This window comes from Tursiops truncatus, chromosome 1 (assembly GCF_011762595.2).
Source record: "Tursiops truncatus isolate mTurTru1 chromosome 1, mTurTru1.mat.Y, whole genome shotgun sequence".
Classification (NCBI taxonomy): Eukaryota; Metazoa; Chordata; class Mammalia; order Artiodactyla; family Delphinidae; genus Tursiops; species Tursiops truncatus.
Genome location: NC_047034.1, coordinates 169,141,523 through 169,165,466, shown reverse-complemented (window position 1 = coordinate 169,165,466; position 23,944 = coordinate 169,141,523). Strand labels below are relative to the sequence as shown.

Genomic DNA, 23,944 nt, shown 5'->3' with positions numbered 1-23,944 from the left:
CTGCACCAGGCTGGGCATGACCCGGACTCTGGGGCACAGATCCCAATGTCAGCCTGAATCAGAAGTGGGCCTCCAAGCACGCCACAGCAGAGACCGTCTGTGCTTCAGCCCAGCTGTGGACTCAGGCCAGAGGCCGAGAGATAAGGACCCCGTTACAAAGCACGGGGTGCAGGGCTGGCCCCCCGGCGAGCATTAGGAACCGGCACCTCGGACGTCTGAGCCCACTGCCTGGGCAGCACCTGCGGGCAGGCACTTTTAGGCTTCGGCTGCAAGGCACCATCAGCTGTTAACTTGGCCAAGAAAATCCCTCAGCCTGAACTTCAAGAGGCAGGAGGGGACAGGTAAGTGGCCCTGGGTCGCTGCTGTCAAATCCTGAATTTGTGGGGAAATGTTCACGGGAGTGCACTTACGCACAGGTTAGACTGAGCGAACGACAGCTAACCTTTGTAGAGGTTGTACGGTTTACAGAGTGCTTCTCAGGCACACTTCACTCTCACAAGCATTCTGGAGGGGTCTGAGCATTACTCCCAATTTACAGAAGAGGAAACTGAGGCTCAGAGAAATGCTCCTGGCAATGACCTTAATGATCACTTTGTCAGATTTCCTCGATGTCTGGGTTAGCCAGGAACTTACTAAACTATTGATAAACTTCCTAACAGTTTCAAAGCAGTGGAAAGAAAGAGTGGAAGGCTACCTTGCAGGAATGCTGTGGAGCCATGGGAATGTCACGCTTGACACGCACCGGCCGTGAAACAGAATGGGAAGGAGAGACCCAAAAATAATCCCCCCCCACCGGATATGGGTGAAATGCAATGAAGCAGGAGCATCCCACGTGGGATTCTGGCTACTGAGTCCTGGAAACGTCATGGGAAGTGCCCTCGAGATGGTGAAGGAGGCGGCAGAGACGAGGCTTTGAAAGAGTCTATGCGCAGCTACAGAAGTGCCCACGAGAAACGCTGACATTTTTGGTTGATGCCGCTGAATACACTTTTCTGAGCGTTTGCTCTGCTCTGCTCTGCTCTGCGACGGCCAAAGGAAGGCTCAGGCACCGGCCCTGGTGGCCCTCGGGCTGCAAACCTCAGCCAGCCCACCACGGGCTTCTGGAAAGCTCCCAGTGGGAGGCTAACTTGCCCAGCGGGAGGATGCGGTGGGCGGAGTGATGGCTCCCACGGCACCCCGGCCCGACTGGGTGCTGGCTCTTCTGGGAAGGGGCACGCCAGGCCTGGGCTGTACCCAGCCCCCCGCTACCGCCCCAAAGGAGAAATTTCCAGAGTTAGAACCAGGTAAGGAACAGGAGGTCAGGCTTGGAACGGCTGGAGGTGCAAGGAGCAGGACCCTCGTTTAGGGAAAGGAGCTCGGGAAGGTCACTGCCAAGCAGCTCGGAACCAATGCCTGGAGGTGGGAAGGAGGGCCTGTCCTGGACAGAAGGTGCCAGGCTGCCCACTGCTGCAGGGGATCTATGTCAGAAAGCCTCCAGTGGGTGGCCACAGGACTAGCCGAGGTGAGGGATCCAGAAGATTCTAGACCCACCCTAAAAGCTGAGGGGCTGGAGAGGAAACTGCACCATATGGAACGCCTTAAAAGGGGCTTTCTTAATGCTCTGATGGGAGTGTAACGGTCCGAGCGTGAGGCTGGAGGCTGACAGACGCCCCAGGCCTGACGCACACACACACACCAGACTGTGCTGCGGTCCCACGGCTGCAGAAGAGCCGCTCCGCCTGGCTGCACAGGCGCCCCACCTCTGTCCCCCCTACTGGGCCTCTTCCGGGTCAGGGTCTCCGAGTCCAGCCCCTGGGCCTGGGAAGAAGCCCCTAAGCCCAGGCCCTACAGCCCTGCCCAGCTGGGTTTCCAAACGCCTCTTATTAAAACCAGTTTCCCTGCTCCTCTCCGGGGATGCTGACTGCTTTCACACATCTGTATCTGTCACTAGCTCAAGTCATGGTCCTTGGCCATCGTCTACAGCCAGACTGCTGCCCCTCCATGGGCGTAAGGCATTTAGGAGGACAGCTGCAGCTCGCCAGGGGCAGAGGGTTATGCCGGTCCCGGCGGCTCCAGCGGCACCCGGTCTTGGGGGTACCAGGCCCGGCCCGGGGGTTACAGCCGCACTCTGTGTTCCATCCTCAGACTCAGGGCGATACACCGCCCCCTTTTAGGTCGGCTAGCCCCAGTCAATCTCCCACAGAGAAGGGGGCTCATCTGGCTTCTGGGATCCTTGGTGGACAGCTGGCGAAGCCCCGGCTGCACACACAGCAGAGGCTGCCAAAGCCACCGGCCAAGCGGGAGGCCACTGGGAGCGGCGCAGGCGAGCGGCTCCTGCCGGAGAGGCGACGGTGATGCCCGGCGATGCCCGGCCTGCTCAGGGGCAGAAGCCCAGACGGCCCGCCCTCACACGCGGCCCCGCCCAGAGTGCAAAGCACACACACCGCACACGTGATTGAGGTCCGTGTAACGCGGGGCGGGGTGAGTGTGCACGTTAAGGGGGCTGCTCCCAGCCGCGGACACGGGGTTAGTGGTGTTTAAGGGTCCGGCGGGGCCCGGCGGCTGGTGAGTCCTGTTTAGTGGGGCGGCGCTCAGGCCTCTCAGGCAGGGTACCTGGAGCGGCTTAATTATCAGGCTGGATGTGGATCTGGCGCTGCGTCAGCACTTGGGAAAGCTCCCTCTGCAGCTGCAGGAACTTGGGGTTGTCGGGGATAACGTCAACAGATCTACAGAGAGTGTGCAGAGGTGAGCGCAGCGGCAGGGGGAGGACGAGACCCAGGAGCACAAGGGGCGACAGCTGAGAGGACGTGCTGGGCACACACAGGCAGAGAGAGGCCGCTGCCGCTCGGGGCTGTGGTGGGGAGGCTCTGCCGCGGGGCTCCTGCGGGCGGCGGTCGCGGCTTTCAGGGGCTCAGGCCACACCCCGCAGGCTCTTCGCGGCCTTCTCCGATTTGTCAGCCAACGCCCGGGGACCCTGCAGGCCAGGCGGCTGTGTGGCTGGCTCAGGGGCCCCAGGCTCAACAGCCAGAGGACAGCAATGCTCTGGGGGTGGAATAAAACCCACTGGGGGCCAGACCACGTTCCCCACAGGCAGGGAGGAAATCAGAAAGATGATGAGTCCAAAGTGGGCCCCATCTTTTAAAACCCTATGAGTGAAAGACTAAAACATTTGTCTCCTGGACAGATTCACAAACCAGAGCTGCTTCCTGCCTCTCCTTGTTCCCAAAGGAGATCTGTCCACAGTGGGGGATTACAGGAAACCACGGGCAGAGCGTTAGCCCCTGGACCCGCGTGGTGGTGTAGGGCCGCACACCGGCCTCCATCCCACCCCCTCCCTTCGGCAGTCCTGCTCCTGGATGGCCGGAGGGCCACTGGGAGTCATCCCTGGTCGAAGGTCACACGGCTCTGGCTGACAGAGGCTGCATGAGATCCCGGCCTCCCGACTCCAAGGCCCGTCTCGCTCCACAGCGGCCTCCACTACCCGCCCCCCCAAAGGGGCTCTGGCCTCCTACCCTGCCCACCATGACCTTGAGGACCCAGCGAGCCCCTGAGCCCCCTTTGGCCTTCACTGGGGCCGACGCTGAAGAACCGAGGGCACAAGACGTGTGGGGGAGGGGCAGCCAACAGCCCTGAGAGCACCCCAGGGTGGCGGGTCCCTCTCCGGAAAGCAGCAGGTCGGGGGGCTCTTTCTGTGGGACACTCTGCTGCCCTGGAAACCAGCCAACCAGAGGCCGGTGGTGTCATGCCCTCCTGCGTCTTAGGGTCTGATCTGGAGGTATCCTCAGGCCCAGGAGCCAAAGGGCCGGGCAGATTCTTTAGGTGGGACTCAGCCTGAGGGACCGAGAGGTGACTCCAGGGACAAGGGCACCGATGTTGTTAAGGTGAATGGGCCCCAGGAAACAGAAATGGTGCAAGTCTACTCTGATTCCCACATCTATCCTGAGTACACACTCTGTATGCCGGGCTCTATCCTTGCAAAACCTGCATTAACAACCCTATAAGGAGGATAGCCCTGGTTTACAAAGGAGGAAACAGAGGCCCAAGGCCATAGAGCTCTTAAGCAGTGACCTAGGATTCAAATCCACATCTTTTTGGTTCCAAAGCCCGTGCTTTGGGGTACATTACCTTAGCCCATTAACGATGTCCTTTGTTTTTCCAAAGTAGATCTCGTTCAGCGTACTTCTGATTTTATTTTCCATGTCCTGGAAAAGGAGGCCGGTGAGACTGACGGGAACGCCCTCCCTCCTCCCGCCTGCGACCCTGCAGTCCCCGCTGTGACCGCAGGGTGGAGGCACGTGAGTGTGTGCCCTGAGCGCCTCCCCATCCTGGCGCCCAGGACGCCAGTACCAAGTCCCGGCGTCCCAGGCTGACCCTCACTGGGAGCTGGCCCACCCCACTCAACCACCCGCCAGCCCTCCCCCCAGCTCTGTGAACAACCCCGTGCAGCTGGAGAGCACCCCCTTCTTCCAGGTGGCGTGGGGAAGGGGGAGCTGAGGTGTAGCTCAAGTCCCCCTCCAGAGCCCACTGGTGTTCCTGGGATCTGCTTCCCGTCTGAGCTCAGGTCTCCGCTCGCACCCACTGGACGGGGGGAGACAGGACTTAGGGCCTCCCGAGCTGAGTCTTCAGGGTGCATGTGTTTGGGGGACAGTAGAGGGGGTGCCTCCGGAGCTGAGCCCTGCTTGCGTCCAAATCAGAAGGCTCAGGAAACACGAGGCCAGGGCAAAACATGAGAAATGCGCTGCTGGCTGCTGTGGAGCTGCGAGGGAGCAGCAAGGGAGGCCGGCAGCCGGGCTCCAGGGGCGAACGTCCCATGCGGTGGAGGCGAACCGCGGCAGCAGGAAGCCCACTCACCTCGACCAGGCGCCCGATGTTGGCTATGTGCGGGGAGCAGTCGCTCACGGTTTCATCCTTCTCCATCTGCAAAGAGACAGAATGTTCCTCTAGGTCAGAGAGCCGGGTGAGGGCCCAGGGCCTGTTCTCCCTGCTGGCAGGCCCGGGGCCGGCTGGCGGGGGTTGAAGGCCACTTTTCCAGTGAGGGAGCCCCAGCACAAAGCAACCCAAGTTTCAGGTCGCAGACAGTCCGGCCCGCAGAAGCCCCGAGGCCCCGCTTCCAGGGGAGAGTCTCGCTCTGCCCTTGTGGAGCACACCCCACCTCCACCTCCACAGCCCACAGCAGGGAGGGCGCAGGTGACCACCCCTGCCAGGCACAGGCTCAGCTTGGGGCCTGATGTCGCAGATGAGCCCCCAAAGTGCCGTGCCGCTGCCGTGCCTGTGTGGCAGCTACGGAGGGAGGGACCGGCAACCCGGGTGTCAGGAGACTCCGAGGCTCAGACAGATGGGGTGACCTGCCCAAGGTCACACAGGGAGTGACAGCAGAGCCTGGGTCAAAGCCATGCTTACTTCCAAGCCTACATTCCTTCTACTGTGTGAGGCTGCAGGGCCGGCCGAGTGACCGTGTGGAACTTGAACAAGAGAATCTCAATCTGCATCCCTGGTTATGACAGAGGGGGTTTAAGAGGAGGTGGGACCCAGCGAGCCAGTTCCGGCCCAGTGATCAGTACTCTGAGTATTAAAAGGAAAGGGGGCAGGGAGGGGAGAAGGCACTGATGACCCTGACACGAGCGCTGAGTCATGACGCACGCGCAGCTCTCCCCCAACTTCCACCCTATGTTTAAGGCTTACTTCCCTCACAAGATTATACATTCCTTAAGGGCAGATGTATGTACCTGTTTTACACTTCACAGGTGCCTAGCAGAGTGCTAAGTGCATAAACGCTGTTTAAACCGAGTGGAAGTGTAGCTACGGTCACCACTGTTAGTTATTTATTTATTTAGAAAGATGTATTTATTATTAATTCATTAATTTATTTTTGGCTGCATCGGGTCTCAGTTGCGGCATGGGGGCTTCTCTCTAGTTGTGGTGAGCAGGCTCCAGGGTGGGTGGGCTCTGTAGTTAGCGGCACGCAGGCTCTCTAGTTGAGGTGCGTGAGCTCAGTAGTTGCAGCGTGCGGGCTTAGTTGCCCCACGGCATGTGGGATCTTAGTTCCCTGACCGGGGATTGAACCCGCGTCCCCTGCATTGTAAAGCGGATTCTTTACCACTGGACCACCAGGGAAGTCCCTCACCACTGTTACTGAAATAAAATCTGGAAGCTGAGGCAGTCTGGGGGAGAATGGATACATGTATACGTATGGTTGACTCGCTTTGCTGTGCACCTGGAACTATCACAACGCTGTTCATCAGCTATACTCCAATATAAAATACAAAGTTTAAAAAAACACAAAAAAATCTGGAAGCTGAAATAGGCAACCAAGAAACAGCATGAGAAGACAGGAACTGGATCAGGAAGGCGAGAGCTCAAAGTGAATTCAGACCAGTGAAAACAGCAGGGCAAAGGTGGAAGGTTAACTACGTTCAGCACCGGAAGAACGGGGCAGATGCTTGGGGTGCGTCTGTTCGGAGGCTGAAGGCCTCTGCCCAGTCTCACCTGCTTTTACTTCTCTTACCCATTAGGGAGAGTGACTTCCAGGCTGGGAAAGGTAGAAAAGACCCAGTTAGGAGGGAGACAAAGCCGCAGATGGGAGGAGAGAACTAAGTCGCTTTAAATGATTAAGTTTCAGGGTCAGAAAAATCTGATTCTGTGACAGAGACATCCCTGAGAAGTTACGGCACACTTCAGAGGTGCCAGAACACTGGCGGAGGGCAGAGGCTGACCCCACTTCCGTAACAGAAGGAAGAGTGGAGTTGGAGATTAAACACTGGCTTGACACTGACCCAGACAACAGTTTCTGACGGGACCGTTAAAAAAAATCATCTGCTGGCGCACTTTCACATCAGATACTCCAGGAGCCAGCACGGGCTCGCTAGGAACACGATCTGCTGCGAGCCTCTCCAATTTCCTACTGAGATGGGGACGCTGGGCTGAAGAACAGAGGGCTCCTCTAAGATCACATCACTGTGGCAGGTTCCCATCCAAGATCCTGTGGCCGAGGCTGGACGACAGCCCGCTCATGTTCCCAGGGTGGCCTCCAGGGCATCTCGCACGATTCTCTACCTGGCCCTGGTCTACCTGTTTGTCCAGGACTTAAAGAAAGGCACAGCGCAGAGGGTTCATGGGATCCTATTGCCAGCATCAAGGGTGGAGGTGAGGAGACCCCGAGACACGGGTCAGCTGCAGAGCACAGCACTCCCTGGCGGCAGCGACCTCACTCCACCCGGTCCTCCTAAGAACCACTTTAAAGCCCAGGAAGCCAAAGCTTAAAGGTGTCAGGTGCTCTGCCCAGGTGACAGCCCCGCCTGACCCCGCAGCTCTGCTCCTCCAGCCCCAGCGCGCTGACTACCTTCACCAGGGCAAACGCAAACCACCTGCTTTGGCTCAAACACTAATCTCACCGAGAACAAAAGGAGGAACAAGCCCAGTGAAGAGACTTGTGGGTTTAGGTGATTTCAAGCTTGACAAGAATGTGACAGGACCAAAAGGAAACTATATTACTGGAGCCCAGCTCAGGGGCGGCGCGCCCCCCATCACGCAACGAAGCTGCAGGGGCGAGGCTGCGTCACTTGCTGAGGGAGGGCCCCCCGTTCCGTCCCAGCCCAGCCGCGTCCACAGGGCTGGATGCAGTCTGGGTTTTCAGAGAGTCGTGGGCGAACTGGAGTCCTTCTGCTTAAAAGGTCTGAACACCCTGACCCCAAGAAATGGGAAAGAATTTGGATATCTCAGGCCGGGAGGGGAAAGACTCGGGAGGTCCTGGCCATGCTCTGAGGGCCAGGCTGTCCAGCAGGGGCATGTCCGGCAATCCATGTCATTGCCAAGGGGTGACGGAGCTCTCTGTTATTATATCTGCATCTGCTCACAGAGCAATGAGCCCTGGGTCCCTGCAGGTGTCTGGGGAGAAATGGGGTGGCCATTTGTCAAGATGCTACAAGAGGGGGATCTGGAGTAGAGAGATGGTCTGGAACCCACAGCCTTGCAAGGCCCTTTCAAAGTCAAGAGACTAAGTCTGAGAGTGAAGACGCCTGGTTCTGGCAAGACCGTTTGGCTGAGGGCTGGCCAAACAGGAGAGACTGAGTGAGATGCTAAAACGATCGGCTGCTCTGCCCCCAACACGGGGCCCTGAGCCACCCCGGGCACTCTGGCCAGTGATCCTGGGGAGTCTCGCTCAGGGGTTGACACAAAACAGGAGGTGAGCGTGCCCACCAACTTCAAAGTGAAGTCACACCCCACCGTTCCAGTGGATGAGCACCCCACCCTGGGCAGCGCCGTGGCGTTCGTGGGACATGCTGGGCCCTGAGCAAAACCCTGCGGCCACGACGACTGGAGCGTGCGCGCGTTGCACAGGGGCTGGGACCGCGCTCCGCCCTGAGCAAGGACGGCGCTTGCCTACCCATTCTTTTTTTTTGGTACGCGGGCCTCTCACTGCTGTGGCCTCTCCCGTTGCAGAGCACAGGCTCCGGACATGCAGGCTCAGCGGCCACGGCTCACGGGCCCAGCCGCTCCGCGGCACGTGGGATCTTCCCGGACCGGGGCACGAACCCGTGCCCCCTTGCATCGGCAGGCGGACTCTCAACCACTGCGCCACCAGGGAAGCCCTGCCTACCCATTCTTAAAAGGCATTTTTGGACACCGACACGCTGGCACTGAGTGTCCTCTCCTTCCACGTGGAAGAGGTTTCTGTGCCCGGCCAGACGGCAGCTCAGGGCTGCTCTTCCGGGCAAGGAGAAGCCTGGGGGGGGGTCTGACCCAAATGAATTATGTCCTTCCACAAACTGGCCTCTCTGCCTCCCCAGTCCACGCAGACGGCAGACTCCTGGCAACCCCAGGGAAGCAGTGAGGCTCTGAAGCTCCGTGACGGCCCCATTTTAAATGCGCACCAACCACGCAAAGTTGAGGCCAGAACTGGCGGCAAAGGGCTCAGGGCCATCAGGGAAGCAAAGTCACATCAGATACCCGACCTCTTGGGTATCATCTCTGCTTCAGAATCAAGAGCCATCCTCCAACAAAGGAAAAGGCTGGAAATGCTGGGCGCTCAAAGATAAAAGAGGTCTGGGCATGGGGGCCAGGGCGGGTGAGCCTCCCCCAGGAGCAGACCGACTACCAGGGAGGACACAAGGGGCCATGAAGCTTGAGGCAGGGAATCTGAGCCCAAGGCAAACGCCCAGCAGGGCCAGGGGAAGGGAAGGAAGAGGGTGGGCCGGGGTTGGGGCAGAGGCCCGGCACACAGACATGCCTCCACGGCCCCCCTGCCCGCACCCTGCCGACTCCCTTCACACCTGGTCAGGGTCAGCTCGCTGGCAAAGCTGGTCTGCCAAAAGTAGAACTATTTTTGCACCGCAGGTATTATTACATACTTATACAGGGGATGCCAGAGGAGAACATTTTCATGTGCTGTGGTCGCACAGATGTTCCACAAGGTGGTTCCAACAGAGTCTGGAGTCAGAGCGCAGCCCGCCTGTCCCCATCAAGCACCTCCGCTCCTCTCCGTGGCCCGGCGATGTGGAGGACACGGGTGAGTGTGTAGAGAGCAGGTCATTTTCCTCAAAAGGGAAAACGTGAGCAGAGCCCGGAGGGTGGGGACCTGCAGGAAGCCAGCCCCGTCTAACGGCTGCTGCTCTGGAGCCCTGGGGGGCGAGGGCCTTCCTTGCCCCTGCCCTGCACCGGAGAACCTAATACGTGCACCAGGCCCAGAATGGCGCCTGCTGAACGGCAGCTCCGCTCCCGGGACTCTCCCCGGCCTGGCTCCTCCTAGTAACTGGGCTGGGCTCCGGGTCAGAGCGCAGCTGTGAGGCCAGGATGTAACACGCTGTCAAGCCAGAAGACAGTGGTCAGACAGCCTCTCAAGGAAGGTTTGGTTTGCCCAGTTTAGGAAAAATTTAACTGAGCCTAAAACTGTATACATTCTAGAAGATGGAAAAGTCTCTGCTTGCGTGACAGGTGGTAGTAGCAGTTAACAGCTATTATTTATTGGGCATAACCCGTGTGTCAAAATGTTTTTTTATTTCTGCTCTACAACCATCTTTCCAAATGGGCATTATTAAGCTCGATGGTGAAAGTGCTGAATTTCAGAGAAGGGAAGTGGTTCGTCCAGGTCGCACAGCTGGAAAGAGACTGGGCTAGGATCTGAACCAAGGTCTGGAGGATTCCAAAACCTGTTTTCTTCCAGGAGACTGCTCCATTTTCTCAACTTCACCCACGTTCTTTACCGGAAAACTCAAGAACAAACCGCAGTCCAGGGCTCAGAAATTCCGAGCAGTTTCATCCCTGCCTCACCCGCCTGCCTTCCCCCAACCCTTCCCTTTTTTGGATGTCTGCTCTGTTCCTTGTTCCTCGCCTGCCCGACCTTCCTAGCGGGGGATGGGCACAGGGAGGCAGCCTCACACCAGCTCTCTCTCTCGAACAGGCTGGGTCATTCCGCCCCAGGTCGCCAGACATACACCAAAGCATCCCTAGAAGCCACGCCACTCAAGCCTCTCCACCCCTGAACCCAGGAACCTCAGGGAACAAGGGAGCACCTGGAGCTGGGCCTCCCTGGGTAAGAAAGTCCTCCCTGAGCCACCCCGAGTTGGCCCGGACCCCTCTGTTCCCCACATCTGGAGGGAAGGCCATGGGCTCTTCCCCCTGCAACATGCCGCCTTGCCTGACTGCCAAGCGCGAGTCAAAGAGGATTTCCCTGCATTAACACGCGGGCAGGTGCCTCAGCTGGAGTCTCCCTGCTCGAAGATACATCACAGGGAGCCCGGTGCTGAGCCAGGGGGAGAGCTCGCCTTCCGAGTGTCCGCCCTCACATCCCAGCTCCACAGGACATTCCACCTCTGCTTCTAAATATTTAGTCGGAAAAAAATGTCAAATGAACATCTGCAGCGCCCGGCCCCAGACTGGAAACCTTGGATCTCCTTCCCGAGATTCGCAGTCTTGTCTCTTTCCCACGCCTCCAGCTGTCACACAGAAGTGACCTCTCAGTGCAACTTCCTTTTCAGCGCGTTGGTACTTGGCCTGCGGAAAGCAGCCTTCCCACCGGGGCCCAGGTGGCAGCTGCCGCCCTCCTGCCCTCAAGGATTGGCCGTGATGAGCCTCTGCGAAGACGGCACTCGCCTTGCCTCCCACAGCTGCAGGGATCTGCCAAAACACTTTCTCTGCTTGCTTTCCAGGGACGTCCCGAAGAGACGTCTTTTGGGGGGGGGGGGGGGTGGACAAAAGGCCGGAGTGGAGGAGATGGGTGAGGGCGCCTTGGTCTGAGCCCCTGGGGCATCTCCACAGCCCAGGTCACAATGAGGTGTGAAATGTAGCTCCAGTACATTTACCAAGAGCGGTAAGAAAGTCAGTGAGAGGGGCTTCCCTGGTGGTGCAGTGGTTAAGAATCCGCCTGCCAATGCAGGGGACACGGGCTCGATCCCTGGTCCAGGAAGATCCCACATGCTGCGGAGCAATGAAGCCCATGTGCCACAACTACTGAGCCTGCGCTCTAGAGCCTGCGAGCCACAGCTACTGAAGCCCGCGTGCCTAGAGCCCGTGCTCCGCAACAAGAGAAGCCACTGCAGTGAGAAGCCCGCACGCCGCAACGAAGAGTAGTCCCACTCGCCGCACCTAGAGAAAGCCCACGTGCAGCAACGAAGACCCAACACAGCCAAAAATAAAATTAAAAAAAAAAAAAAAAGGCGGTGAGGGGGCCTTGAGAGAGGAGAAGATGGAGGCAAAGCCTGGGGAGCCAGGGAAAGGGACTCCCGGAGGGAAATTCCGCCAAGCCCAAGCCATGGCCCTTCCCAGGACAGGCACAGGAAGCAGGAAAGTGGGGGAGCCCTGGGCATCGTGCCAGGGAGGGGTGGCCCCGGCCTGTGCAGCTGCGGGGTGGCCAGTATGAGCTGGATGGAAACGGGAGAGCTAGGAGCCCTCGGCCTGGCTGGGCGCTCCTGACCGCTGGCTAGGATGGCTGCCAGGGTCGGGGCCTGGCACTGTGGGCCTGGTGAGATGGCCCCTTCCCTCCTGACACACGTGGGAAGGTGTGAGTGTGCAAGTGAGTGTGGAGCTGCCATTACGCCTGGGTCACAGCAAGTACCGCTTACTGGAGGAACTCGAGCGAGGAAGACCCACCTGAGCCCAGCACTCACACCCTGGGGTCACCCCAAGACGTCTCCAACCCGTCCCTCCTCTACTCCTCCTGCCTCTGCCCTTCCTCGTTATTTCCTGCCTTGAGGCTCCTTCACTGACCACCCGGCCACGGGCTGGTCACTGCAGCCACTGCTGGGGCCATCCTTTGAAGTCACAAATCTGATCAGATCAGTTGACTACTTAAAAAATCTTAAAACCCTCCGCACTACCTCTGGTGGTGAAGGCGTCTCATGTGGTCACTTGGGTTCCGGCAAGAGGCACCCAAAATGTGGCGCTGCTGAGCACACTCCAGGGAGGCCTGGCGCCTCCACTGGACTCTGTGGTTCTGGCCCCACTCGCCACAGGGCCTGTTCCTGGGGCCACTGGCCCACTGCTGCTGCCCACGCTGCTCGAGGGGCTGCCAAGGGAATGCTCCTGGGCGCCCGCAGGGCAGCGTCCTGACTGCTCAACGCATTTCTGTGCAAACGCTTACTGAGCATCTCTTAAATGCCAGGCCTACAGATACGGGACAGATTAAGACCAAAAAAATGCAGTGCGGCAGAATGCAGCTTTCTTTTCTTCCAGGCAGACAAATCTGGGTTCACATCCCAGCTCTGCCTGCTACTTAGGTAAGTCACCACAGCAAATTACTTAATAGCCTGAACCTCAGTTTGCTCACCTGCTAAATGGGAGCGATCACTATGCTGTTGACAACCCAATCAACAGAGACAGCCCACATTACCACACGTGTTCACTCTGGATCGCTGATCTGCTAAGCTTTCCTGGAACCCCTTCGCCTCCCATCCAAGAGAACCAGAGATGTTTTCCCAAGGCTCATCTGGGACAAACAGCTAAACCCGCAACCCTCATTCCCCCTGTATGCGCAGAAGCTACACATCATTAACTTAGATTTGCCACCCTCATTACTTCCCTGCCCCTCCTTTTGCAGTTACTTACTTTGGAAACCAGCCCCAGATTTAATGCACCTCAGATGAGTTATGCGACCGGCCACGAGGATGATGACAGAAGCATCAATTTCCTCATGAAAGCCCAAGAGCACAGGCGATCCCAACAGGCCCGCGGCCCGCGCGCTGCGCTGAGGACGGCCGCTCCACAGGCCCGCGTTTGGCTTGGCAGCGGGCGCCGCTCACAGCAAGCCCAGACCCTGGCCGTGGGCTGGCAGCTCTGATCTAAACTCTTAGGAAGGCTGAGGATTAAATATTTGTCCAGGTCACTGTAAACCGGGTGGAATTATAAACAGTTCGGAGCGGTAAGTGATGCAGGAAACAGTTTCCGGATACGGGTTTAGGACTTTCCACCACTCCCCAGGTGGCAGGGTGTCGGGGAGGACGGCTGCGAGGGAGCCAGCTGCCTGGGGTCCGGCGGCCCCTCCCTGGTCAGTGGTTCCTGGAAGACGAGGGCCCATTTCCATGCAAAAGGATGGTCTCTGCCCAGTGAGCACTAGCCTCTGGGACGGTGTGGGGACAGCTCTGCCCAGAGGCCAGAGAAGGGGACCCCCGAGATCCCCTGCGGCTCCAGGCCCCGTGACACGGCAGAGGTGGTGCAGGTTCTGCACGGAGAGTGTGAGGCTCCGACACGCGGCCCAGGCACCTGCCTTGCACTTCTACTGTTCAAGTGCACGGAGATGCTTCTGTGACTGCACTTAAAAGAGCTACTAAAAAATTAATGGTTATGAAAAGCGTAATTATTATCTTACTGAAAAAGCCATTTTGATATTAAAAGGAACCCTCATGCAGTCAGGCACTCCCAGGATGAGGATGGCAACGGTCACCTCTGCCAAGGAAGGCTCCCTCCTGAGGCCCTTCTGAGGATGCTGCACTGCAGCCAGCACCGGCTTCTCTGAGGCCAAGTCTCACAGGAGACTCAGGCCAAGCCACCTGTCTGTGCTTCCTCTTCCTGTCACACGAAGACACCACTGCCCTGCACCAGCACAGGGTTAAGGCCTTCCCTTGGGGTGGGGCTGTTAAAAGTCCTAAACAGGACTCTTAAACGAGGGGCTTCAACCTGCTCAGAAGCTTCAAGCAGCACGTGAAGCAGAAGTGAGACAAGTCTGCTCCAGGGGAGGCGGCACCTTCCAGTCCAAGCTCCCAGCTCACCTCACACACCTGGAAGGGACACCTTGAAGATGGGCTGCTCATGACACCTAAGCCAAACATGGGCAAGAGAAAGGCACACAGCAGCTGTGATACTGTGATTTATAAGAAATACACAGTTTGGTCATTCGGATGACCAAAATACATTTCTCACGTACATCTGCTCTTTATCCATGGTTCCGGGCTCACAGCTCCCAAACCCTTGGAATTTCCTGGGCGATAAGAGCAATGGGAGCATCTTTTGTTATATTTGGTCTCTTGTCCTCAGTTCCTGAAATCAATCGCTTCAGGGCCATAAAGGTGAAATGGGTGCCTTGTCACTCGTAACAAGCCCCTTTCCACCACAACTGGGTTTACGTTAATGAGGTGACTTTTGGAAAGTACCTAAGCATGGGGGCTGGTTGCCAGGGGAACCAACCATAAATAGAGGGGTGGAACTTTTAGTCCTATCTCTATTTCCAGGCAAGGGAGAAGGGCTGGAGGCTGAATCAATCACCAACTGCTAGTGAGTTAATCATCACGCCTATGTAATGAAGTCTCCACAAAACCCCACGGAAGACGGGGATCAGCTTCCAGGCTGGGGAACCAAAATGCTTCCAGGGGCCCCAAAACTCCACGAGAACGAAGCTCCCTTGTTTGAGACCTCGCCCCGTGGATCTCTCCATCTGGCTGTTGATTCGTAACCTTTAAATGTCCCTTGGAATAAATCTGCAAACTAATGAGTAAACGGGTTTCCTGAGTTCTGTGAGCAGCTCTAGCAAATTAATCGAACCCAAGTAGGGGGTCATGGGAACCTCTGATTTGTAGCCAGTAGGTCAGAAGCACAGGGGACAACCTGGACGTGCCACTAGCATTGGAAGGTGTGTCTCAGGGGAGGGAGGAGGGCAGGCAGTCTTGTGGGACTGAGCCCTGAACCTGTGGGATCTGATGCTATCTCCGGGTAGAGTGTCAGGCTCGTAGGTGAACTGTAGGACACCCTGCTGGTGTCTGGAGTACTGCTTGCTGGTGGCATGGGGAGTCGCCCCCCAGGATGGAATTAGGTACAAAACCCCAAAGAGTAGCACTCGTCAAGTTTTGTTTTTTGTTTTTTTCTTTTTAAGTTTTAATGTGCACATAAATTACCTGGAGAATTTTGTGAACTTTAGATCCTGATTTGGTGGGTCTGGGTAGGGCCCCAAGCTCTCTGCATTTCTGACAAGCTCTTCCTCGGTGCTGACGCTGGTCCCTCCTGGACTAGACTGTGGGCAGGAAGGTTCCCTCCAGCTGCAGAGCAGAGGCTCTCAAGAGAGCCCTCCTGCCTGGCCGGGCCGTTCAGGACCAGAGAGGTGGGAAACAGAGCAAAGCAATGCTTCTCGCCACATCAGAGGAGCCTGAGGTGCAGAGACACGCTGAGCCCTGAGGGCGAGGAGAGAGACGCCGTGGCCAAGCCTGCAGTCCCCTGGTCCTGCAGGGTAGGGAGCCGGCTGGGAAACGGCAGGCGGTGTTCAACCACAGGTGGCTCAAATGGCATCTATCTGGAAATGCGAAGCCCTGCTTAGGCGGTGAATCAGAGCTGGACAAGCTCACCCGGAAGACCAGTGCCCTAGAAAGACGGTTATCAGACTGATGCCTCCCCGCTATGGAAGTCTTTGGTAGCTAGGCTGGAGGGCTCCAAACTTGGCCTTGAACTAAGACGAAGACAGAGTCATCTTAGTTAACGTGCAAGGAAGAAAGCCGGAAGGAACAGCTAACACCTGGATGACCAAAACCGAGATTCGACATTATCTGTCCCTGGCAGAATGGACAAAAACCAAAACGTGAGTTCACGTGTAAAACCTCATTTTAAGAAAGATCGACTGCACAAGAACAGAAGGGGAAATCCCTGGACCGTCAACAGCTCGTGGGAAAAGAGGTGGGGTGGGGAGCCAGTGGGGGGCCGTGTAGCCTGCACGCCTGTGCGGTGCCTGCAGAGCAGCGCGCGGCCCATGCTGGATGCCTCTTTTTATGGAGACTGATGCAAAAGGAACGGGCTGTCCCCCAAGGCAGCGAGCTCCCTGGTCCCACCCGAGCAGAGCGGCACAAACTGTCCTGTCAGGTTGGGAGATGACCTCTGAACTCTTCCCACGTCAAGACCCTGTGACTCAAGCAGTCTTTGGACTGCTTTGACCAGACATACCCATTTTTTCTGTATGAGGTGAACGAATATTCTGAGTTTTGAAAAGTGCCCTGCTGGGGTGCATAGTAGAGGATGCCAGTGACTATCATTCCGTTGCACCCCTGCATCCCTGGAGCACTGCTGCGGGGGCCAGAGCTGAGCAGAGAGCAGGTGTGTACCACAGGACACCTGCCTGGGGAGGCCGGTAAGCCCGCTCGGAGGCTTAACAGGCTCTCCCTCTTCTGGGTCCCTGTAGCTTCTTTTTCAGTCCTTTCTCTCCTTTTGGGGACCCTGGCTACTATCCCCCAGCAGCCTGCTGCCAAGTCCCTAGGCTGACCCCCTGGCTGCCGTCACTCCTCACTGCCCACCCCCATCCACAGATCACGGCCATCTATTCTCGCTGCAGAAAGCACCTCTCCATTGTCCAGTGGCTGCCGGCTGCCCACACCCAGCCCCCTCTCGACTGTGAGGAAGCTGCCTGATTTCACTCTAGGAAATCAACACCCACACCCCCGTTCGTCTCCTCGACCATGGGTAGTCACATGACCCTAGCGTCAGGAAGTGATTCTGTCCGGGACAAGTAACCCGACCCGCCAGTGAGACGTTCCTGGGGTTACACGGCAGACCTGCTCTGCGAGAGAGGCTCTCCCCCAGGATGGCCAGAGGCTACCAGGAGCCCCCGCATGGAGATCCAGAGTCCTGCCCACATCGTTCGTGTCTCAGACCCGGGCGGGCTGAACGATGTCGGAACGTCACACTTAGGTGAGCTGACTCATTTCCATTTTCACTTAAGTCAGTGAGAGTTTTACTTCCGTCACCTGCAACCAAGAGCCCTAATACATCATCTAAGCCACAACTGAGAAAGTAATCCATTCTAAAATGTTACCAGCGGTAATGCCCTAAACGTCACGGGAGCATCTTAACATAAACACCTTGATCCCAAGTAAAACCTCCCGTGACTGAATGTCGGGAAACACGGACAGGCCTGTGGGGAGATCACGTCAGGCGCAGGGGCTGCCCCAGGACCCTCTGTGGGGCAGCTGCTCACTCATCTCCACACACGGCCAGCCCTGGGGCTGCAGCCGGGGGCACTGACCACTCTACCTGTCTAGTAAGGCTGCCGCCGAGGTTCATGGTGCCAGAGCCGGATTTGTTGGTCTGCAGCCACAGCATCACCGTGGAGGTCAGCTTGTAATGGGCGGTGCGACCGCTGGACTTCTCCTGTAGGAAGAGACAGAGATCAGAGCCTTGGGCACAACCCTGAGCTGAGGAGAGCCCGAATGGCCCCTGAATTCAGGTCACTCTAACACGTCCCTTCCTAACACGTCACCATGACATGACCTTACAGAATCCCAAATGGTTTTTAAAGGGGCAGAACCTGCGGTCACTGTATCCAAGTTCTTTGGGGATCTTTTTCATCAATGACTACTGCGATCCTGACCTATCTTTATCCACATGGCTGTGGGCACTTTTAGGAATCAGCAGGGGTTTATACATCACAACATATCCCCATCAAGAAACACCTGCTAGGGAACAGGCCGCACCGTTTGGGCTGCCAGCTGCAGGCGGGGGGTGGGGGTGGGAGCTGTACCTGCACTTCCACCACGTGGATGGAGTCCCAGCAGCCTTTGATCTTCTTTGATCCATCTCCAGCCTTCTTTATGAGGATCACTCCAGCAAAACCATGATCCAGATCCCAGAGGTAGACAGATGAGACGCCGCCTTCAAAATACCTGCAGGAAGCAGGCCCACGTGTCCATGAGATGTTAAGCCCGTCAAATTACAGATCATCATCCCAGGTCCCAGGGGTGGTCATTTGGCAAAGATTCATCTAAATGTCTCTCTGGGATTAACGACCCTCCCTACGGTGGTTCCCGGGTTGGTTCTTGCATGTGTCCTGCTCATTCGTTGGTCAGGGGAGGGGATGCAGCATCCTTTCGGGTGGGGGGCTCACAGAAAGAACACGGAATTAGGAGTCCAAAAGATGAGTCTGAGTCTGAGCTGCCCTTCCTCTAGCTTTGTGGCCTTTGGCAAACTGACTCCACTTCTCTGGGCTTCACATTCCTTCCAGAAGAAGGATCCAGAACGTGTGTGACATGTAACAGACCCTCAATGGGGGTCATTCCCATTGAGTAATCATTACCGTGAGATACTCCTATCTTTTGGGATGCCTGCTTTACAGGCGAAAAACAGGAAAAACAGAGCAACAACAGTCCAGACTTGTCCCACTGAGAGCAGATAGAGCTCTGTTCCCCCCGGAACGCTCCAGGGCCTGCACACGCTGGGGCTTCTGTGGGTTTTTCAGAGCGACCTGCTGCAACTGTATAGCCTGAAACGAAGGGCTAAGGTTGGGACCGAGCTTCCTCCGCAAGTCTGAGGCAATACTGAAAAATTCCTAATTCAGATCAAACGCAGGAGGGAAAGAAAAGGCCAGAGGAGCAAAGGAAATCAGGCAAGGATCCCAAATTCAAGGGCACCAAGGCAGCGGCTGTCCGTACAGGTCCGAGGAGCTCAGAAAGCAAAGGCGGACCACCAGCTGACGTGGCAGCACCTCAAATTCTGCTGACGACCAACTACAACTCTGGAACGATGGAGTCTCTGGTGGCTAATAGCACACTCTTTACCAGAAAGTTTGTGGCCTCTCTGACCCCATTTAACCCTGCATCAGTGGTGCGGAAGGTGCACTCCGGAACTCTCCAGGAGGCTCGGGGCCGCGGCCTCGGATGTGAGCAGCAGGCAGGCACCGAGACGCACGGGCTGGGGAGTCAGGCAGGCACATGTCCCCATGCCCGCCCCGCCAGTCACCAGTTACGTCACACGCTTATCCGCCCGATGACTACTTATCAAGAGCTACCAGCTACCGGCTCTGCGAACTGGGCCTTAGTTTCTTTATAAAGCAGGGACAGTATTGGGACTTCCCTGGCAGTCCAGCTAAGGTTAAGGCTCCACGTTCCCAACGCGGGGGGCCCGGGTTTGATCCCTGGTCAGGGAACTAGATCCCGCATGCCACGACTAAAAGATCCCACACGCCGCAACTCAAGACCCGGCACAGCCAAATAAATAAATATTAAAAAAAACCAAACAAACAGGGATGGTATCTACTTTCTAGGACTGCTGAAAGACAAAAACAATACAGGAAAGTAGCTACCTGACCAAAGATTATTATTTTCATAACAAAAACAAGTAATAGAAATAAACATGTATATGAATTACACCTCGATAACGCTGTTACATGATAAAAAATATACATGGTAAATGCTAATATTTAGAGAATGTAAGCGATGGGTATTCCAAGAATTCTTTGTACTCTTTTTTGGATAATTTTGCTGTAAATCAAACTCTTTCAAACTAAAAAGTTTCCGTACAAAGGCCAGTATGTGATATACACCAGAGTGTAACCGAGAGACAGACGGAAGAGGTAGTCCCTCTTCATGCTGGCGAGCTGCAGGGCCCCGCGGCTGCTTTGTCTCTGGCTCTGACCCACCGCAGGCCCACTGGGCGTGGCGCATGAGGGCCCACACCTAGGTCTGTTCCCCTCGCGCCCTCCCCGCCAGCATTCCTCAGGGAGACTGTCCCCACTGCTCCATCCCGCGCTACCCATTGCGATGGAGCTGTCAAGTGAAATGCACAGCTGTCTCCCCTGGCCAGTCGGCCCCAGAAGGCAGGTGACGGCAGGAGGCTGTTATCAGGTGCCAGCCCCGGGGCTAGATGTTGGTCAAAAGATTGAGGGACTGAGGTTGAGGGACTGAGGGAAAGGAAAGATCGAGGGATTGAGGACTCTGGCTTCCGACCAGGGCAGCAGAGCGTAGAACCGTGAGGGGAAAGCACGGGAGAATGGAGAGACACACCTGCGGGCCCGAGCTCAGCGCCAGCCCAGGGCAACTCCGGGAACCTGGCCAACGCTGGGCACTCGGGGACCCCACTCGGGAAGGCGCTTTCCCTTGTTCTAGATCTCTCCCCAGACCCCAAGTAGGTAAGTGTTCTGGCGTAGAGCCTGAGGCCCCCCCCACTTCCCTCCACAGGGCCACCCTGACCCGGCGAGCCCTGCAGGGAGCTGGTCACACGCCGGGCCACCCTGGAACGTGGTCACCTTGGGACCAGACCCCTCACTCAGGTGAGCGGGCGGCATGGGCTCCGGGGTTTTGGTGCCCCCTCCCCGAATTCCCCGGGAAGCAGAGCTGCACTATGGCGGGCGGGAAGGGCAGCCCAGGGCAGACCTGCCAACACCCGTCCTTTCGGTGACAGATGGCTGGGTTCCATCGCATGGTTTTCCCTTTCCGCCTGCTTGTCGGGAGAGCAGCCCCACATCAAAAGGGAAAAAACAACTTTTAAAAATGTGGCTTTTCTTGTGCTGGCAGAAGTGGGCCGCTAATTCCTTCTTTCCTGGAGCGAAGGCGCGAAGCCCAGAGGGCGTGTTCATCCTTCTGCCCCTCGAAGCCCGAGGCCCCCCGCCTCAGGCGCCTTCCAGCCCAGAGTGTTGTTCTTGTCTCTGTGCTGGGACTCGGGGGAGGGCAGGTCAGGCTGCCCTGGGAGGGAACCAGCAGAGGGCCTGGTGGCTTGACAACCCTCCTCTGACACCACCTGGCAGCCAGTTCAAAAGCACCAGGTGGCCTGTGGTTGAGCCCTCTCAGTCCCCTCCCTTAGATTTCTGTTTTCTTCCAGAAGAATAAAACAACAGCATTACCGTTTTGCGGGGCGGAACTGGCCATTTCCACTCCAAAGTCCCACCTCACGGCCCGGCTCCGCTCCGGGCAGCTCCTCCCTGGCATCCTCAGCTTCCCTTGTGGGCCACACTGACCAGGTCCAACGTTACAAAATGTTGGAGACAAAGGAGGTAAAAATGCAAGCTCGACTCTGATGCTCACGTGGGTTACTATTCTTCCCCCAAATTAAAAAAATTATTAGAAGAACATTATTTTAAAAGAAGGAAGTTTACAATTTAGCCCGCAACACCATAAATCAGCTTATCCCATAAATCTCATTTTTCCAAATTCCCCTCCGGTCTCTGTCCAGACGCTTACTTTTATGTAACTGTAGGCACAGCAAGGGGACGGGGCTGGGCTCGGCTCTCCTCACTTGGCCGGGATCACGAGCACCCTTCCACGGAGCCACGTGAGCTCCGTAATTGGTTTCATAGCTGGGAGAGTGTCCCGTTGGGTACTCCCCTAACTTACAGGCGATCGGACCTTCAGTAAAGAGACGAGGGCAGCAGCGCCAGAGCGGACCCACATTCCATTCACCTAAAGGGGCCTCTGGGGACGCGCACGGCTGCGAGTCTCAACCCGATGTTCCAGGACAAAGGGACTGGAGGACGCGTGATGAGAAAGGGCCGGCTCAGAATCGCCCAGAAGGCCAGCCTCTGTGGCAGAGTGGCCACGGGGCACTGACAGACCCCGTCCCACGGTTTATGGCCCTGCTCTGCGCGTGAAGCGTTAATTAAAGAGGGACCTCAACAAGTTTTTGGAAATTTATTCTTACCTACTGTACTTTGATCATAATGACATGAAACGGGAAAAAAAATAATTTTTATGTGGTTCACATTTATGAGTTTTTACATAAAGGCTTTTGTGGGTATTTTAAGAATGTGCTAAAATGTTGTCTGAAACCACATAAAGCCATCTGAGGAGTCGCCCGCCAGAACTAACAGCACACACATGGAAGCACTTTAGCTGGCCTTTGTATATTTAATGAGTCAAATAGTATTAATATTGTTTAAATGCTAACATGCTATTTCAATAAGGGGGCTCTGCCATCCCTGGCGACTCGCTCTCGGGCTGCGCACGGCAGCATGAGCGAGGCATCAAGAGTGGCCTGGCGCTGCAAGCAGGCGGCTGAGGGGTTCACCCGGCCGGCCTGTGCTCTGCCCCTCCTCCACAGGGCAGGGAGGGAGGACGGTCACAGGACCACTGCCATGGCCCAGCCGCGCTGGGCACAAAAGGGGAGGCCCAGAGGTCTCTGGTCAAGGGGGCAGCTCGGGGAACATCTTTAAAACGTGGACGCCCAAAGACGAAACCCCTGGGCTTTCATTAGCCCTGGTACCTTCAGGGAGTGAGGGCTGAAATCCACACACACGGTGAGGACGGTGAATGACCTGTTAGCCACAGGGACACAGGGACAGTCTGTGGGGACGCTGCAGAGAAGCCGGCTTGGAAAGTCGAACCAGGCAACAGTGGGGCCTTTCAGAGTTCCAGGAGCATCAGTAGGGGAACCGACAGACCGACCCAGACCAACCCGGGAACGAGAGGAAAACGCTGCTCTGACGTCCACCCAAGAGTGAACTCTTTCAACCAAGCGCCATCGGCTCCACGGTTGGTGGCTTTCAAGAGCTTCCCAGCAGATTAATATTTTTTTAAGGCAAATGGAACTGCAGAGAATTCAGACAGCTGGCATTAAGGAGATGGGGGCACCTGGATTGGCTCCGTTAAGTCCCACCATCTGAAAAACAGCATGTTGACCACAACCAGGTTTCATCAACTTCAAAAGACCAGGTCACCAGGGCACTGCGCTGGATAAGCCAGGAGCCACAGGCAAGCCCCTCAGGTGGGCTGGCTATTGCCCCACACAGCCAATCACACTGAAGCGCCTGGGCGAGTTAGACCCTGAACCTGGATCAGCGAAAAGCCTGGGGTGTCAGTGACTCTATTTTCCCAGAGAGCTATGTCGTTTCCCCCTGAAATGCACTCCTCCACTTGACCAGCGTCATGCATACAGATTCTATGACCATAACTCTCCAACCTCAGGACTGCTGGGGAGGAGGAGACAAAAGGGAAAACATAATACTTCATACTCAAAATGACCTACTTCACAAAAGGAAAAAAAAAAAAACAAAACCCAAAACCTAGTTGGGCTCCTAAAGCTTTATGGAGTGTTTGAGGCTGAGGTGTGCGTGGAGACCAGGATGGAAACTTGTTTCAGGAATCTGGGCTGTAACCAGGCTTGGCCAACGTGGGGCTGCGCATGTAACAGGGAAGCCGGGACTGGAATCGGCTTGGAGGCTGGCCCTCCCTCTTTCCCATCAAATCGCCTCCTGGGAGAATAGCTGGACTTGTGGCTCTGATACAGAGGCCCCAACAGGTAATGAGTCACATGCCATGACCCCCACAAAAGAGCCACAGCCAGCACAGATCTGCTGGGAGCAGGGTTCATTCAGACGTGCTCCTTTAGCCGGAAGTGGGCTGGGCAGCCTTCCCGGGACTAGGCAGGAGGCCGGAGCGGACGTGGATCTCTGGCAGCGCGATGACACCTGCGATTCGGAGGACAGGCAGTCACCCCCAGACCCAGACCAGTCGGTGGGGGGGGGGGGGGGGGCCAGCACAAGGCCACGCCCTTAGGTGCTGGAGTGTGGGCTTCATTAAACTAAGCCAAGAGGAAGGCAACGGATATCTGTGTGGCACCAATGTGGTTTTCCCATTTGCAAGATGAAAACATTGGACCCGAGGTTCACTGGGGTCTCTCCCAGCTCTGACACTCCAGGATCAGGTGGCCGCATGAGGGCCGGCGTGAGGCAGACTCTGAGCGCCACAGTGCAGATTCCCAACATCTTAAGTTGACCAAAACTTTGCTTACACACCTCCAGTGACAGCCGTTTCCACCATGGTTTTTGGAACGTGTCCCAGAATCTGCCCACGGACACGGG

The 23,944-nt window shown here is 56.6% G+C and overlaps 1 protein-coding gene across 3 annotated transcripts in view; it reads right to left on the bottom strand.

Annotated features, from left to right (window-relative positions):
• The window catches only part of CAPZB (capping actin protein of muscle Z-line subunit beta), a 136,603-nt gene that overhangs the window by 1,068 nt on the left and 111,591 nt on the right, over positions 1 to 23,944 (bottom strand). For 2 of the 3 annotated variants that reach the window (XM_019918852.3, XM_033842182.2), the window contains exons 5-9: positions 17,900 to 18,041; positions 17,413 to 17,529; positions 4,831 to 4,896; positions 4,105 to 4,181; positions 2,593 to 2,705 (exon numbers count right to left, since the gene is read on the bottom strand). In XM_019918852.3, coding sequence (XP_019774411.1) covers positions 2,603 to 2,705; positions 4,105 to 4,181; positions 4,831 to 4,896; positions 17,413 to 17,529; positions 17,900 to 18,041 — 505 coding nt within the window. In that variant the 3' untranslated portion in view covers positions 2,593 to 2,602. The remainder of the gene's footprint in view (positions 1 to 2,592; positions 2,706 to 4,104; positions 4,182 to 4,830; positions 4,897 to 17,412; positions 17,530 to 17,899; positions 18,042 to 23,944) is intronic. The other variant, XM_033842186.2, reaches the window with a different exon arrangement.